Source organism: Clupea harengus, chromosome 1 (genome assembly GCF_900700415.2).
Source record: "Clupea harengus chromosome 1, Ch_v2.0.2, whole genome shotgun sequence".
Taxonomy (NCBI): Eukaryota; Metazoa; Chordata; class Actinopteri; order Clupeiformes; family Clupeidae; genus Clupea; species Clupea harengus.
In genome coordinates, this window is record NC_045152.1 from 26,924,676 (window position 1) to 26,942,293 (window position 17,618).

The 17,618-nt window shown below is 44.0% G+C and overlaps 2 protein-coding genes across 2 annotated transcripts; one reads left to right on the plus strand and one right to left on the minus strand.

Annotated features, from left to right (window-relative positions):
• Window positions 1-2,130: 2,130 nt before the first annotated feature.
• LOC105899323 (glutaminase kidney isoform, mitochondrial-like) lies at window positions 2,131-15,201 on the plus strand. Its single transcript, XM_012826489.3, has 18 exons — window positions 2,131-2,578; window positions 3,427-3,514; window positions 5,701-5,822; window positions 6,347-6,476; window positions 6,659-6,738; window positions 7,141-7,304; window positions 8,038-8,096; window positions 9,623-9,655; window positions 9,877-9,935; window positions 10,175-10,241; window positions 10,346-10,396; window positions 10,507-10,683; window positions 10,790-10,921; window positions 12,676-12,768; window positions 12,964-13,025; window positions 13,358-13,434; window positions 13,808-13,871; window positions 13,993-15,201. Exons 1-18 carry the CDS (start codon window positions 2,370-2,372, stop codon window positions 14,162-14,164), a joined length of 1,839 nt encoding a protein of 612 aa, XP_012681943.1. The 5' UTR covers window positions 2,131-2,369; the 3' UTR covers window positions 14,165-15,201.
• Window positions 15,199-17,376, minus strand: spryd4 (SPRY domain containing 4). The gene is made up of 2 exons (XM_012826490.2): window positions 17,210-17,376; window positions 15,199-16,346 (listed from the first exon to the last, which is right to left on the minus strand). Exons 1-2 carry the CDS (start codon window positions 17,340-17,342, stop codon window positions 15,805-15,807), a joined length of 675 nt encoding a protein of 224 aa, XP_012681944.1. The 5' UTR covers window positions 17,343-17,376; the 3' UTR covers window positions 15,199-15,804.
• Window positions 17,377-17,618: the final 242 nt, after the last annotated feature.

The following is a 17,618-nucleotide window of genomic DNA, read 5'->3' on the forward strand; positions in this document are numbered from 1 at the left end:
TGTGTGTGTGTGTGTGTGTGTGTGTGTGAGTGTGTGTTTTGGGTGTGTGTGTGTGTGGGGGGGGGGGGGGGCACATATCCAATGACAAGAGGCATGCTGATCTTGCATTAGGTATTAGGATGAGCTGAAGAAAACTTGATTGGTTTGAAAAAAAACAAAAAAAACATACTAATATTCAAGACAGAGCCACAATGCATGCCCAGTTAAAAATGTATTCACATAACACACTCATTTCAAGTAAAATGCGAAGCATACAGTAAAGAGAGAGAGAGACAGAGAGAGAGAGAGAGAGAGAGAGAGAGAGAGAGAGAGAGAGAAAGAGGAAATGGAGTTGGGGAACACTGGAGGCCATGGGTGTACCCCTCTTCTATCTACTAATCAGCAGTATTATGTGTCCCCCATACATCCACTCAATCACTAGCAGCTGGTGCTCCCTTTATGTGCTGTGATGCCCCCTGTGGAAACATAAGCTCCAATATGACACCCCCCTCGCCCCCTCCAGAGCCCACTGAACAAGGACTTCCTCATAGTTCAAAGAGGCCTATACATGCAGTGCACACCCTGGCACAGAGGCTAACTGTGTCTGGACCTGTACGTAGGGTAAAGACTGAGTCGGTGGATACAGTCAGAGTCAGCTTTGAGCATACTATTTCCCTCTTCTTTTAATCTTAAGCATCCTTGGCATTGTTCAATATTCTTCACATTTACATGATGTTTTATAAGAAGGTGAGAAGGCTTGGTTTAGGTTTTCTGCATAGTGCTACACTATCTCGGAAATGTCATTTCTATTGGACTAATAACTAGCAGATTTCAGAAACATTAAAAGCAACATATTTCAGAACAGGCATTCAATCAGAACAGCATTAAACAATGATCCACTTCTCACTCTTATTTGTGGTAGTACAGTATAAAACTGTTTTACAATGCGAAATACAAGGTGTAGATCATTCCCGTATTTTTAACTTGCGTTCATTTTGTATGCAAAAAAACTTATTTTAATGCATACTGACTTGATTCATGAATATTGAAAACAATTGTGGGGAAACATCAACCCAGTAGTACATGTACGAAGGTGTCACACCATACTTGGTGAAAATCTATGTAATCAACCCTGGTTCAATCAGAAAATAGAATGAATACAGCATAGGTGTGTGAGCTAAAAAGCCAACCAAGCACTTGTAGCTTGCTACCTGGGACATGCTGGGGCATTTAGACTCGGACTGTTGCCTCGGCAGTCTGGAGTTTAGAGTTGAGCTGAGGGTGCCCCTCACAGACAGACTATGGACACTCCACACACACTGCCCTTGTTACATTACAACTCGAACAGTAATACGCAAAATCGCCACATGGTGCCACTATAACTGCGTAATTACAACGTTTTGGGAAAGGTTCAGTCTAATTTCTTGTTTCGTGTTCAAACATCCAATCTTGACTGATTGCTATAGTTACCAGACATACAGACAGAAAGGCAGACAAAAAGACAGAAACACATATAGACAGACAGACAGATAGATGTCTCTTGAACACATGAGCAAATTGGCAGTTAATGACGCTAGTAGACTAGGTTGGGTGAATGTTTTCATTATTGCCATTCTTCATTCAAATTCTCTAACCATGGAAAGTTGCGCGTAGCGTTGACCACAGGCCAGACTCTGTCCAAACTAGCGGTGGCTTCCTAGACATTGATGTTGTCTATATTAACTTTGCGACCTTTGAAGAACATCATGACATATTTTTGCTGATGCTGGTTTAGTCATGTACTGCAGCCTATACAATTTCATAGAGGAGTCAGAAAGTTCCTCAGGGATTTATGAGGCACTTGAACCTAACCAGCTTGCAGACTATAGCCTTACCGGGCATAGCCTTCTCTTGACGTGCTTGAGGTGCCTAAAATATCCTGAAATAAATTTTCACTGCCAGTATGTGGTGTTGATTATAGCGCAGAAGTAAGCTATAGACATGGGGACTTACTACTTCATACCATGCGGTGTTACTATCGAAACAGCTTGACATTTGTTTTCTGAGGCTTAAATAAATACATCAATCAATTGAGATCAATTGTTGCCCAGCGTAACTTTGTCACTAATATTTATTTTGGCCCGCGCTAATGTATCCCTAAGTGCTCCATGCCCAGCTGGTCATCAATGTGTCATCGTGGCCAAGTTAGGATCATCGCGTCATTGGCAACAGAGCCATCGCGTCCGCTTCTTGAAGCACATGGTTGAAACACTGACACACCCCTCCCCTTCTCGTGTAAAGTCCCGTGACGACGCGCCGCGGCAGTTTCTACAGTTTACTTCGGGCACAACTTCTATTCGTTGTTATTCACAGTTGGAGTGCCGGCGTTAAAACAGAAGAGGTTTTCCAAAATGCACTGTCTGAAGAACATACGTGCATCAAATACTGGCGTTTTCAAACTGCTTGTACAAAGTGCATTGGTTCAGGCTCGGAGTGGAGGCACAGGTGTGATCCCTCTTCCGCCCGTCGCACCGCCATTCAGCACCAGCGGCGCCTCAGCTCTCAGCCAGCATGCGCGTCATCAGCCTAGCGTCTCCAACTCAGAGCAGGCACAGTTCTGGTGTGTACATTTCTTTTACCAAGAAAGGGTCAATAGTTTCAAAAAAAATTAAGAAGAATTGGTGGTGGCATTTTTGTCAAGCATGTTTACAGTATGTTATAATCTTTGTTATGAGAGGGGCCCATAGATGCCTCACTGAGGATCATTAAACCTTTTACTATAAGTCAAGTTAAAGTTCTCTTTATTGTCGTCCCAGCCATACACACAGTACACAGTGGGACGAAATTGCATATCCTCAGGACCATGGTGTGACATACTGTATGCCACGACAAACAACATAAAGTGCAAACCACATATACATTGCAACTAGACCAGACATTGCTCAGTAATTGGACAGTATAGAAACAGACAACATAAGAAACAACATAAAGTGCAAACAACATATAATGCAACTAGACACGACAATGTCAACATTTGTCATGGGACAGGATAGCAGATCAATTATACTATTTCTGTGCGAAATATAAGCATATTGTACCTAACATTTGTAAGTGCAATAGAGGCATATCATAAATATACATGTGTGGTTTGAGTTTAAACAGAGTAAGATGGATAAATACATCGTAAGCAGAAAAACAGGGAGATGTAAAGTGCATGTGTAAACTAGACTCATTTGTATCATGATTGTATCACGATTAAGATAGATGGCAACTTCTCAAAGTCATTAAGGGGAATGGGGTTTGGTGAGAAGACATCAGCATTGGTAATACGAATAATATAACGTTTAGCAAAGCCAGATGTAAGGCAACATACATTGACAACAGCATCATCACATATCAGCACATAATGTTTTCACAGAGGGTTGGGTGTTGTCCACCTATGTGATGGGTTCTGTTTCTGTGTTTTAGTAAAGGAGTGGTCACTAGTCTTCAGGATCTGCTGTTTTACACCATCACCCAAGGAGAGGAAAAAATTCCTGTTTCTCGCTTCATCGCTGTAAGTCTTTCTCTCCGTCTTGGCTCTCGGCGGTGCTGATGCACAGTCCAGTCATATTTGGTATGCTTTGTTACATTCCTACCAAATGAATACTTTGCATATACATATTAGGACCTACTTACGCATTGCTGTGCAGACAAGAACGTACAAGTCTACTATGCTTAACTGAGGATAGATAGAGCATTCAATACAGGTGCACACTGGACACTGTACATATGTCTAAATGCACTACCACCAGTCAATACACTCCTTTCCACAGACATCTGCAGAACTTCCCACACTTTTACAGATTCTGTGTCTAGTTCTTTATTGTGTGAGGGCAAGTGTAAGGGTAGATGGTCTGACAAGAACCTAGAATGTTCAGGTGAATGTTCTTCACACAGTAAAACCTGTCTCAAATAGTCGGTGACGCAGTAGAGGAAGATGCCACTACAAGCACATATGCAAAGTCACATACATGGATATACATTCAAGGTATTTCTTTTGATGTGTGTAGGCCTCTAGACTTGTAATTCCACAATGCAATTCTTAAGGCATGATCATAGACAGTGTTTCTCAATACTTCATGAAGTCAAAGCATCTCGTCTATCTTTAGTTTTAGTCTTTCGTTTAACGACTTTAATGAGTTTAGTTTAATAAGCTCTAGTTTTAAATGTATTTAGTTTTCATGTTGTTTTCACATGAATAGAGGTGAGCCATTGTGTAGAACTCCACTCTGTAGCTGTAAGTATGAGTAACTAACCAGTGGTACTAACCACTACCCACATTCATACAGACACAGAGATCCAAACTTATACACACACACACACACACACACACACACATACACACACACACACACACACACACACACACACACACACACACACACACACACACACACACACACACACACACGTATTTTTAAGGAATAGTATTTCATTGAACCGACCAAAGGGTTACGAAAGGACAACTCTGTACATCAACAGCTGCCCATCAAACCAATGTACAGCCTTACACGCCCACCCTGACCCACATTCTGGCAGGTGAAAAACAGACACACGGCAACACACCTGAACTATAGAATGACAAACCTGCAAGGGACTCTAATTATAGCAGCAATAACAACAGGACAGCCAAGAAATGTCAGGGCACTTGTTCAAAAAAATCTAAGCATGGGTTCTCAGTCCTGTTCCCAGTCTGCATGTTTGCTGTCTTTCCATGACGGCATTCTTCAGTGCCACTCGTGAGTAGCTGAACATACCTGACAGCCAATCAAAAACATTAAAAACAGGCTGACCTCAATCAGGCAGGCCTGGAGTAGGTGTAGAGAGAAGACCTAGAGAGGTATCCCTGTTTACTCTTGACACTCTTTACCCACTGTTTGCCCATTTTTAAGCATGAAATGACTCATACCCATATTGCCATACCGAGCTGTATAAGTGCTTAAAACACAGGCAAAGATGCAAACTTAGTGATCGAATTCCAACTCTTTAGCCTCAGGGATAGAAGTTCTGAAGCTGTAAAAAAAAGTGGTTTCTTCTTTCCCAACACGCCATGTTCAAAATGCATAATTGTCTCGACCACACAGTGTGTACTTCTGGGTAAGCACATGTTAGTATGCAAGAGGCCAGTGATCAGACACGAGGGTGTGGAAATAGCTTGAGCCTCTAGCCTTTAGCAAACACCTGGTCGTCCAGAAATAGACAAACACATACAAACACATGCACACTCACACAGACACATACTGAGCTGTGCTGCTCGGATGACAAGCCTAGCATTCAGCCATTGAGGCAACGAGTACCCAATCGCTAATAATCCCTCACATCACTGAACACAGTAGTCTATGGCTTAACCCCATACCAACACATAGACTTAGTGCTCAGACCTGCAACCTTTCCAGCCTCTGATTAGTTCATCACTTTTCCCCTTATCTGGAATACCTCTCATGGGAAACACTGGTGGCTCCTGTGTGATCTGTGAGAGTATTGTAGTGATAACTTTCAAAGTGGATCTGCACAACAAACTACCGAGAAAGTAATCATGGCAGTGTCAAGTTTTGCATATTTTCAGAGGGCTATATATATACAGTCATTTTGAAGTTGGGAAAGACTTTGGAAAGACGTTGGGATCAAGTGCTGGACAAGGTGCATGTGTGTGTGTGTTTGCCTTGGGGCGCCGTGTGTAATGGGGCATGTCTTCTGCAGGCTCTGAGGAGCACGGGGTTGATGCCCTCCGACCCCAGACTGCGGGACTGCATGCATCAGCTACAGCAGTCCATCCACGAGTCCACTGGGACGGTGATGATGGACCAGGAGCTTTTCAGGAAGTGAGTTTTTTGCCCTTAAATAAATGTGTGTTCACGTCTTTGGCCAATCTCTACTGGTGCATCTCTAACAGATGACCCGCATGAGTGAGAGAGAGTGCTGACCAGAGAGTCAGGAGTTTTACGACCATGACAGCTGTGTAAGTCATGTGCCTGCTTATCGCCCATGGCTGTGACGATCTTCTCAGACTTGCACATGGAAATGCATACGGATAAACAGCTTTTATTAGAAACTTCTAGAAAGCTGCTGACAGTGTATGTAAGCACGGCTGTTTCTTTACATAGCCCATTCCATTCACTCTGTGCAATATAGGACTCGGTTACCAAGTGGGGCGTACCTCAATGCATCACTATTTTACTGTCTAACTACAGCACCGTTATTAGTCCCACCTTCTTATTATCCTACTTCTCACTAACTTCTCAGTCATACTTCTTGTGTCATTGCCCCTTCATTGTCTGTGTGTGTGTGTGTGTGTGTGTGTGTGTGTGTGTGTGTGTGTGTGTGTGTGTGTGTGTGTGTTTCTCAGGTGTGTGGGCACCAACATTGTGCTTTTGACACAGGCCTTCAGGAAGAAGTTCATTATCCCCGACTTTGAGACGTTCGTCTCCCACATCAATGAAATCTATTACTCTGTACAGCGTCAGGATGGAGGACAGGTGAAATTCCTGCCACTGCACAAACACACGCCATAAATTCACATGTATATGTGATTAACCATTTAAAATGAAGAGATATGTCACCATATAGCCATATAGCAGCGCTCACTCACATTCACACCTTCGCCAATGTGCAGAAACAGTCTCTCTTACTTATGAATGTGCATGTGATGTGTTGGCAGGTGGCAGACTACATTCCACAGCTGGCTAAATTAAATCCGGATTCATGGGGAGTTTCCCTCTGCACAGTTGATGGCCAGAGGTAAGACTTTCAGATACTCACTTCCAGATTTGTGTCCAAAGTCTGCAGACTGCAGTGTAATGATAGCCCCCTGGCTCAGTTTTGGCTGCGGTTAGGAGGTTGTGTTAAAAACCAGTGTCATTAACTGAGAGAGATCGTCTGCTACATCTTTTGCATTCGCCTTTCATCTTCCCTGAACCTCCGACCCCCAAAACCTGCTGACTCCAGAACAGATCCAGCCTCGACATGCCGTATCCGTTTCACCGTCAGCTGTTCTCTGTGATACTTGGCTCTCTGCTTCTGTCTGTCACAGATCAGTGGGGGGCTACTCATTAGGACTAATTTGCCATGCTTGATTGAAAGAAGCATTCAACTGGAAACCCAGCAGTCCTCCATTCCTCTCTCCTCTGCCCCTTCTTGCAGGCACTCAGTGGGGGACACACGGGTGCCGTTCTGTCTGCAGTCATGTGTGAAGCCGCTGGAGTACGCGGTGGCCGTGCATGAGGCGGGCAGTGAGGAGGTGCACAGATACGTTGGGAAAGAGCCCAGTGGACTCAAGTTCAACAAGCTTTCTCTGGATGAAGATGGTAAGATATCCATCCTCCACCCACAAGCTGAAATGAAGACACACACACAGACTGACTCACTGTCTCTTACTCCTGATCCTAGAGTGCTTTAGTTCACTCAGCCAGTCTGTGAGATCCATCCGTCACCACGCCACCACCCCACCACCCCACCCCACATCTATATATATCTTCTTACTCACGCTCTACTCTCGAGTCTTTACTACGTCTCTCCTCTTATCTCTAGGCAGTCTAGCTCTATGTAACTTGTACTAAGTACTCTTTCGCAAATCTTGCACAATACTGATGGGTAACCCACTGCAAAGGAACAGTGTCAGTACAAGTGTCAGAGTGTCAGTACAACAGATTCCAGAGGTGACAACGAGATGATTGATCTGTCTTGTCGTGGCCTTTTGGAAATGTTGGAAAGTTCCTGAAGCGCCACTGTGAGAACAAGTGGTGTTGCAACAGTGCAGCGAAATTCAAACAGCATGTGGATTTGACATTGGGTCATCAAAAGCCTCTTATCACATGCACACTCTCATCTGCTGCCAGGAAAACCAGACAACTAGGACACATATTCACATTCTAGGGCACATAAACAAACACCAATCAAAACACTATATATTCTTTTGATCAGCATATAGAAATGAGCAATGTATATGTTATGTAATTGTATGCAATGTAATGGCATTAGGCATCATCCAGATGAATATTTCTGTCCAGCTGAATATTGTTTGCCATTCTCTCCTCATAGACAAGCCACATAACCCCATGGTGAATGCAGGAGCCATCGTTATCAGCTCACTTATTAAGGTGAGGAAGCTCTTGGCCTCACACACTACAAAATATACAGAAAATTGTATTAACCCCTAATGGAGCAACACTGGAACTGTCCAGTGAACTAAAAGTTGCCTTCAGAAACAGGGTCAGCTTTGGTTACTTTAGGAGACTTTAACATAGGCATGGGCATGGGCAGCCTTATATGGAGGCATGGCAGTTTCTGTGCCGATCTTTAAGACTGACTTTGGGTCCTTGCTTAGTCGATGACGTGTGCTGACCGCACTCGGTTCACAAAAAGTTAATATGAACAGGATCCCTCCCAAACACACAGACAAACATACTCACTGAACATGCCTGTTTTCACACACCCTCTTGTTAATTCAGTCTCACTAAAGACCAAAGGCAAAAGGCGTTCCTGCCGGACCACCTGTCAGAACACCTGTCTGAGCTTCTCAAGCAACATTCCAGAAAATGTTCTTGAAATCTTCAACCATCTTCCTTTAGGGCCTCTGGGAGTGTAATGCCTAGAATGCCATTAGTGCCTTTGGGACAATAAGTGTCTGATCCATCATCTGATCCATGATCCATCTCCCTTGTATGTCGCTTTGGACAAAAGTGTCTGCTAAATGACTAAATGTAAATGTACTAAAACAAATTTTATTCCATTCAATTCATTTTATTATTTTGTAATTTTGCAATGCAGAAACGTCTATTTGTATGTGCTATTCATAATTTTGGTCTGTAAAAGGTCAAAGATGATAGTATCAATAAATCTTGGAGTTAACTGTCTAGCCCAAATACACATTCTTATAAGCAAACCCTCTCACATGCACAGCCCCTGGTGTGGACTGGACCATCAGTAACTATCTGTCTACTATCAGTAACACGAGGACAGCTGCTAACAATAAGAAGTTATTTTTGTCTATAAAAGTGAATTATCTCCCGTCGTATAGCATTTATTTATGTTGTGCTGAAAGGCAACTGGACTCACACACACACATACAATTACACACACACACACACACACACACACACACACTCACACACACACACACACACACACACACACACACGCATGCACGCACGCACGCACATACAATTACACACACACACACACACACACACACACACACACTCACACACACACACACACACACACACACACACACGCATGCACGCACGCACGCACGCACGCACGCACGCACGCACGCACGCACGCACGCACGCACGCACGCACGCACACACACACACACACACACACACACACACACACACACACACACACACACACACATACACACACACACACACATACACACACACACACACACACACACACACACACACATACACACACATACACACACACACACACACATACACACACATACACACACACACACATACACACACACACACACACACACACGCACACACACACACACACAGCTACCTTGAAGTAGACACTGACTGCACACTTAGTCTGAACTCAGATCAGTGAGTTGTTGTTGTCTGGAGATCAACACTGAAAAGCCTACACCTCTCTTGATTTCTTGTAGCCTGGAGCAAATAAAGCAGAGAAGTTTGACTATGTGAGTATCAGAAACTATGAACATATTTCAAAATGTTTTAACAGAAATAAATACTGAATAGTTGCCATATCAAGTGTCATTCTAAATCCTAAGGATATAAATACATTGCAATATGAAAACAGAAATTCATGGACTTCAGTACTAAGTAAGGAATTCTTGCAATGGATGTAGTGCACTGGTGATCTGGGGTTTTGATGTACAATCAATCTGTGTCTCTCAAGGTGTTGGATTATCTGAAGAGAATGGCAGGAATGGAATATGTCGGCTTCAATAATGCTACGTAAGTCTGCACTTTTCTCTCTCTCTCTCTCTCTCTCTCTCTCTCTCTCTCTCTCTCTCACACACACACACACACACACACACACACACACACACACACACACACACACACACACACACACACACACACACACACACACACAGCTTTCCTACAGGTTGTAGAGTCTGGCATATACCATTTGACTTCCTTACTACTGATATGGGCAGTGGGAAGCAAGCTGACTCTTCTGAACTCTTCAGTTTTCAGTCCGAGAAGGAGACGGGTGACAGGAATTACGCTATTGGATATTACCTCGCAGAGAAAAAGGTTGGTTTGAAAAACTTTACTGTTATCTTCAGGTATGCCTATTGTTTTGTCATGGTTGTAATAATAATTTTGTCATGGCTGTAATCTGCGCCTTTTGTCTCCAGTGCTTCCCACAGAGATCTGATATGAGTGCCGCTCTGGACTTCTACTTCCAGGTAAACCCCAGCAGCTTGTTTCTGCAGACAGTACGTCAAGTCCTGCCATAACGCCCAGTCCTCTCCTGTAGGCTCACCTGTGTAAAGTCCTCTTTCTCTCCCCCATGTAGCTGTGCTCAATAGAGGTGACGTGTGAGTCAGGCAGTGTCATGGCTGCCACGTTGGCTAACGGAGGGATTTGTCCTATCACAGGCGAGCTTGTGCTGAGTGCAGAAGCTGTGAGGAACACACTGAGTCTCATGTACTCCTGTGGAATGTATGACTTCTCTGGACAGTTTGCCTTCCACGTGAGTCTCTCTCTCTCTAACACCCTCGCTCTCTCTCTCTCTCTGTATTACACACATACACTGCCCGCTATTCTCCATGTGAACATGAAGAGATGTTATCTCCCAGGTGGGCTTACCTGCCAAGTCAGGCGTGTCAGGCGCCGTGCTCCTTGTGGTCCCCAACATCATGGGCATGATGTGCTGGTCTCCACCACTGGACAGAGTGGGCAACAGTGTGAGAGCAATCCACTTCTGCCAGGTACCACACACAGACACATGGTCCTATGATAGTACACACAGACACATGGTCCTGTTATAGTACTACACACAGACACATGGTCCTATGATAGTACACACACACGCACATGCTCCTATGATAGTACACACACAGACACACACAGCCACATGCTCCTGTGATAATACACACACACAGACACATGGTCCTATGATAGTACACACACAGACACACACAGCCACATGCTCCTGTGATAGTACACACACAGACACATGCTGCTGTGATGGCACACACACAGACACACACAGACACATGCTCCTATGATAGTACACACACAGAGACACATGCTCCTATGATAATACACACACAGACACACACAACCACATGCTCCTGTGATAATACACACACACAGACACATGCTCCTATGATAGTACACACACACAGACACATGCTGCTGTGATGGCACACACACAGACACATGCTCCTGTGATAGTACACACACACAGACACACACAACCACATGCTCCTGTGATAATACACACACACAGACACATGCTCCTGTGATAATACACACACACAGACACATGCTCCTGTGATAGTACACACACACAGACACATGCTCCTATGATAGTACACACACACACATACACATGCTCCTATGATAGTACACACACAGACACACACAGACACATGCTCCTGTGATAGTACACACACAGACACATGGTCCTGTTATAGTACTACACACAGACACATGGTCCTATGATAATACACACACACAGACACATGCTCCTGTGATAGTACACACACAGACACATGCTCCTATGATAGTACACACACACAGACACATGCTGCTGTGATAGTACACACAGACACATGCTCCTTTGATAGTACACACACACAGACACATGCTCCTGTGATGGCACACACACAGACACACACAGACACATGCTCCTATGATAGTACACACACACAGACACATGCGCCTATGATAGTACACACCCAGACACACACAACCACATGCTCCTGTGATAATACACACACACAGACACATGCTCCTGTGATAATACACACACACAGACACATGCTCCTGTGATAGTACACACACACAGACACATGCTCCTATGATAGTACACACACAACCACATGCTCCTGTGATAATACACACACACAGACACATGCTGCTGTGATAGTACACACAGACACATGCTCCTTTGATAGTACACACACACAGACACATGCTCCTATGATAGTACACACACAGACACATGCTCCTTTGATAGTACACACACACAGACACATGCTCCTGTGATGGCACACACACAGACACACACAGACACATGCTCCTATGATAGTACACACACACAGACACATGCGCCTATGATAGTACACACCCAGACACACACAACCACATGCTCCTGTGATAATACACACACACAGACACATGCTCCTGTGATAGCACACACACACACAGACACATGCTCCTATGATAGTACACACACAACCACATGCTCCTGTGATAATACACACACACAGACACATGCTGCTGTGATAGTACACACAGACACATGCTCCTTTGATAGTACACACACACAGACACACGCTCCTATGATAGTACACACACAGACACATGCTCCTATGATAGTACACACCCAGACACACACAGACACATGCTCCTATGATAATACACACACAAAACACATTCATATTTCATGAGGTTGCAGTAAGCTTGTTATCGCCCATGTACTTTTGGCTAATGCATTTGTGTATACGTGTCTCAGGAACTGGTGGAACACTTTAACTTCCACAACTATGATAACCTGAAGCACTTCGTCAAGAAGCTAGACCCACGGAGGCAGGCGGGCGAGGACAGGGTAAGGGCATGAGGCAGAAAAAAGAGAATGAGCATGTTTATGCAATCATTTTTATTTGACAGCTTTCATGTCAATGCCAATACATCAGATTTCACCAATTGTCAAATGAACATCTCTTGATATGGTGATGGAAAAGGACAAAATTGTACATATATGACAAAATGATGATGTATGATTATGTATCTCTCTCTCTAGAATAAATCTGTGGTTGACCTGATGTTTGCTGCCCATAGTGGAGATGTGTCAGCTCTCAGAAGGTATATCATACATATCATACATAACATTTTAACTTTGTTGTTGGGTAATGTAATCAATCCATATTAACTCCACACACATTATCCTCTGCCACAAAACTGAACTTCAGTTCTAAACACCGAATACTATTAATTTAATCCATGACCTGCATTAAGGTAAAGAAAAAATTCTCCATTTCAGTGATTTTAAGAATATCTAGATATATGATTGCGTTTCAGTGAATTAGTAATGGCGATAAATCATTCAAGCCTTCATTGTTCAACTGCATAAATAATTTGAGTCCCTTTGCCTTTCTCCAAATCCCCATTCTCGCTGTCATCCATCCATCCTGCAGGTTCGCACTGTCTTCTAAGGACATGGAGCTGAGTGATTATGATCGACGGACTGCACTCCACGTGTCTGCAGCTGAGGGTGAGCAGCTCCTCATCTCATCTCAGTTATTCACCATCCATTTCTCAACGATCCTTAATCTTAATCACTGCATCATCCAATCACTAATCCATTCTTATCCTACACACACTCATATCACATATACTCACAGAAGGAATACCTCATGGAAGGTCATTCCTCTAGTCACTCACTTGTTTATGAAGCCATTCATTCATACCCCCTGTCACAATCATGTCATTCCACTGTTATGACGTACTTATTCTATAATATGTAGCTACAGTTGTTTATAAAAACAAGGAAAAAAACAGTCTCTTGCTGACACTGACAACACATGCTTAGTCAGGGTATGTTGTCTTCCTGCATCTCACATGTGACCTAACCTGCATTTGTGAAGGTCATATGGAGGCCGTGCTCTTTCTAACTCAGATCTGCAAAGTCAACCCACTGGTGAAGGACAGGTGAGGGCGCATTCCATCCGTCATCATCCCCTCATTTACTCACTCTCTCATTCTCTCGCTCTCTCACTGCTGCAGTGACCTCTTCATATAAACGCTGTCGTCTTCCTCTGCCCACTCTTAGATGGGGAAACACTCCACTGGACGACGCTCTCCAGTTCTCCAGGGAGGACGTGGTGAATATTCTCCAGGAGTACCAGGTGCTGTACAAACAAACAGACACCTCCTGTCCCACAGAACCGGCACTGGTACCTGAGGAGCAGCAGAAGCTAGATGCTCTGAAAGGCCTGGTCTGACCGCAGGCAAGACCCCTCCTTCAGCTGTGACCTGAGCCAGGCACCGGCACACGATCTCGTATTGAAGAACTGGTTGGTTCTAGCTGTTTGTTACCCTATGATGGGTGTAGAGGTGTCTTTTGGGGGACACATCAATGCAGAAGAGTTTAGGTGATGGAAGGTTTTTCCAACATAACCGCTGAGTTCATGTTGGCAGTAAGCAGTTAGCTGTGAGACAGTCCTGTTAAACCATCATTTTGTTAAACTGCCATCCATCGAGTTGTGTACAGAGTGCCAAGATGTTTATATTACGTACTGGTTCAGTCATGTATATTTATTTTTGTAAAATATCTCTGTTGTCTTGATCAGGTGTATGTACTGTATATGTGTGGTGATTTACACAGTGAAATAGGTGTGAATGGTGGATAAACATTCAGGTTGTACATAGTGATTGAAGGCGGTATCAACACCTTCCGTTGGTCCCCCTGTGACAAGTTGAGATAAGCTGCAGCCAATAATAACACAGCTACCTCTTTGCCAGTTATTTTAGACTTCCTCTGTGATGCTAAAAAAATTTGTACAGGCAACAGATGGTTCCTTTATCATCTCTATCAGCCCTAATTTGCTCTTCAAGATGGTTTCGAGACTTTGCTCAGAGATCTCTAAAAGACAAGCCTGTTGATGTCAGAGAGTTGCAACCCTGACAGTGTGGACACCCCACGCTTTTTTGCAGTGAAGCCTTTGTTCCCTATAACACTAGTTGCTCGTTGAAAAGTGGACAATGTGTCAGAAAAGGATGTATGAAACTGTGAGGGAGACCCCATTTGTGGATCATTTACTGGTATCTTCACATACACATTCACCCATGAATTGTAGTTAAGTTGTCAGATCAAACTAAATTATACAAATTATGACTGGCTTACTCCCAGACCTGAAGTCATTAACGCCTGGACTGTGTGATATGTACATAATATGTATTTATTTTTTTGAGGTAAGAAAGTGTGCCAAATTGTTATAACAGGGAATATCTGTGTGAATAAAAAGAAGTCCTGACCAAATGTTCCATCTTTTATTTCACTGTGGCGTAAAACCTGATGGACAGACAAAGGCCTGCTTGGCTTGTGTTGAGAAATGCCTGTACAAATGTTCCTACGAATTAATGAATAAATGAACAATGAATGTTGAAAATAAGAAAAGTGTTCTTTCCCATTAAAAAACAGCACAAAAAAAAAGTCATGCTATACAAGGCGTTGACCAGAGCTCATCAGTTTGTCCTCCCCAGCCTCCATGCAGCCCCCAGACTGGAGCAGCAATGATCTTTGAATGAATCTGTCAGCTGGTTGAGCTGCGGATATGTGCTGAGAGAGAGAGAGAGAGAGGCTGCCCCCGGGGGAAAAACTAAACAGGCTCTGGCGCCGAGGCTGAGTTGCTTGAGGAGAGACACGGGAACCACAGCGATTCTGCTGCCGCCATCTGAAGTGAGTGTGTATGATGAGCGTCACTTGTCTAGCAGTCGTTTATGAGAAGACCAAATATGTCCACTTCCACCTCCACAACAACAGTCCAGAAACAGGGGGGGGGGGGGGGGCTGCTTCTCCCATCATGGCTTCCTTCTCCTACATACATTGCTGGGAAGAGGCTGGGGGAAGGGCCCTCACTGTTCAGTTCAGTCCCTCTGGAACTTCCAGGCCAGAGTGTGTAAGAAGCTCCCCATCCCAGAGCGCGAAGGCTGGGCAGAGTGGTCCGCGGAACTGGCCCTTGACAGTGTGGATAATTTGGTTCTTCTGCGTGTCCACTAGGCTCAGCCGGCCTGCCTCGTAGTCCAACAGCACCCCAACTCTGTCTGGCTTCCCCACCAAAGACACTGGCACCATCTTGTTAGTCGTCATGGCAAGCCACTTGCGCTGGACGTACACAAACACCCAGGATGTGTTACAGGTGCCAATGCAATCGTGTCGCGACATGGCTACCTCTGCCACTCCCAGCCGAAACTCTTGTGACTTGCGCACGGTCACTTCCCAATAGTGCCGCCCGGAGGAGATGTGGCTGTCGCCAAACACCACAGCCCAATCACGGAAGCGCTCAGGGTTGTACTGCACTCGGCTGGGGTCAAGGCCAAGAATACGGTAGATCACACCTGTGTCTCGCTTATACAAGTCCAGACTGCTATGAGCCGTCCGCTCATCTAGTTTAAACTGCAGGTCTGTGAGAACAAGAAAAAAACAACATGGGGTCATCATAGCTGAACAGGAATTACCAAAGGAAGATGGGACTGACCGCAGCCCACCTGGTCTAAAACCTACAATAAATAGCTGTGCTAAGTTACAACAGACATTATACAAATTATAAATAATTAATAATTATAATTAAATAATTATATGAAATGCCCAAATAAGCATTCTGAAAGAAGAGGATTGAACCTGGTCATGCAATACAGTACTGTGGACAAGATTTGTATTGCATCTATGCCACTGCCTGTGTTCACAGAAAATGCTATTCATTCAAGACTTGACAATTTCCAAAATAGTTAACAACATCAATACGAAATCGCAAAAAAACTATGTAATTAGCCACTCCAGTTCACACACAATCTAACTTCACACAGTCCTACTTCAAACAATGATACCTGTAATTCTACCAACATTAGTTAATTAGTTAGAGCCCCTAAATAAAGACCCTAAATCGGACAGGTAATATCCTGATCTGGGAGATGGTTGAGCCCGTCACACATTCTGAAAGGTGCTAGCTTGCCAAGTAAGTTACCTTTATCAACTAAGTTGCCTTTATCAACTAAGTTACCTTTATCGACTAAGTTACTGCTTTCACATGGGCTACTATTTTTGAAGACGTATAGATCAGCATTCCGGTGTGCGGCTTAATACACCGAAATCACTGAGGGTAGGTACGTCCACCTTCAGTGGTCGATATTTTATCATGAAGCCTCTGACCTCTACCTATGCTAGCTTGCTAGCTCTTCCAGCCAACGTTAGCTAACGTTACTTCGGTGACAGCTGAGGGTGTGTGTCCTTGGGCAAAGCACAACTAACTTTAGTTAACGTTACTCACTATTGATTGCGGTGGTACTGACAAAGCACCTCCTGCTTGACAGAACCATTCGACGGGTTTGTCGGAAAAGCAGGCTGCCCGCTGTCCGCACTGCTAAACGGCAACAACCTGCCATGCTGAGGGGCAACGCCATCTTTTCCACACACAGATTTTTTGTTTATCAGTTTTGTGCAAGACTGCAACTCAGAGCTTATTGCCCATTGCTGCCCTCTACCGGAGCAGCAATGTTGTGCAGTGTGTCGCAATTGAACTGGCCCTTTCTGGCCTGACAAAAAAAACATGAGTTATTATGCACGCAGCAATGTTTATTAAGTAGTTGTCTATAATAATAATAAATGCATTCATTCTCCACACCTATCTTACGAGAAACTATTAACACATTGATTATAAGGTCTAGTTCAACCATGTC

Bases quoted from the DNA above. Each gene is read 5' to 3' on its own strand.
- LOC105899323 (XM_012826489.3), top strand. From the start codon at position 2,370: ATGCACTGTCTGAAGAACATACGTGCATCAAATACTGGCGTTTTCAAA. The intron at 2,579-3,426 runs GTGTGTACATTT...TCTGTGTTTTAG, and splicing joins TCAGAGCAGGCACAGTTCTG to TAAAGGAGTGGTCACTAGTC. The intron at 13,872-13,992 runs GTGAGGGCGCAT...GCCCACTCTTAG, and splicing joins AACCCACTGGTGAAGGACAG to ATGGGGAAACACTCCACTGG.
- spryd4 (XM_012826490.2), bottom strand. From the start codon at position 17,342: ATGGCGTTGCCCCTCAGCATGGCAGGTTGTTGCCGTTTAGCAGTGCGG. The intron at 16,347-17,209 runs GTGAGTAACGTT...TTGTTCTCACAG, and splicing joins CAGTACCACCGCAATCAATA to ACCTGCAGTTTAAACTAGAT.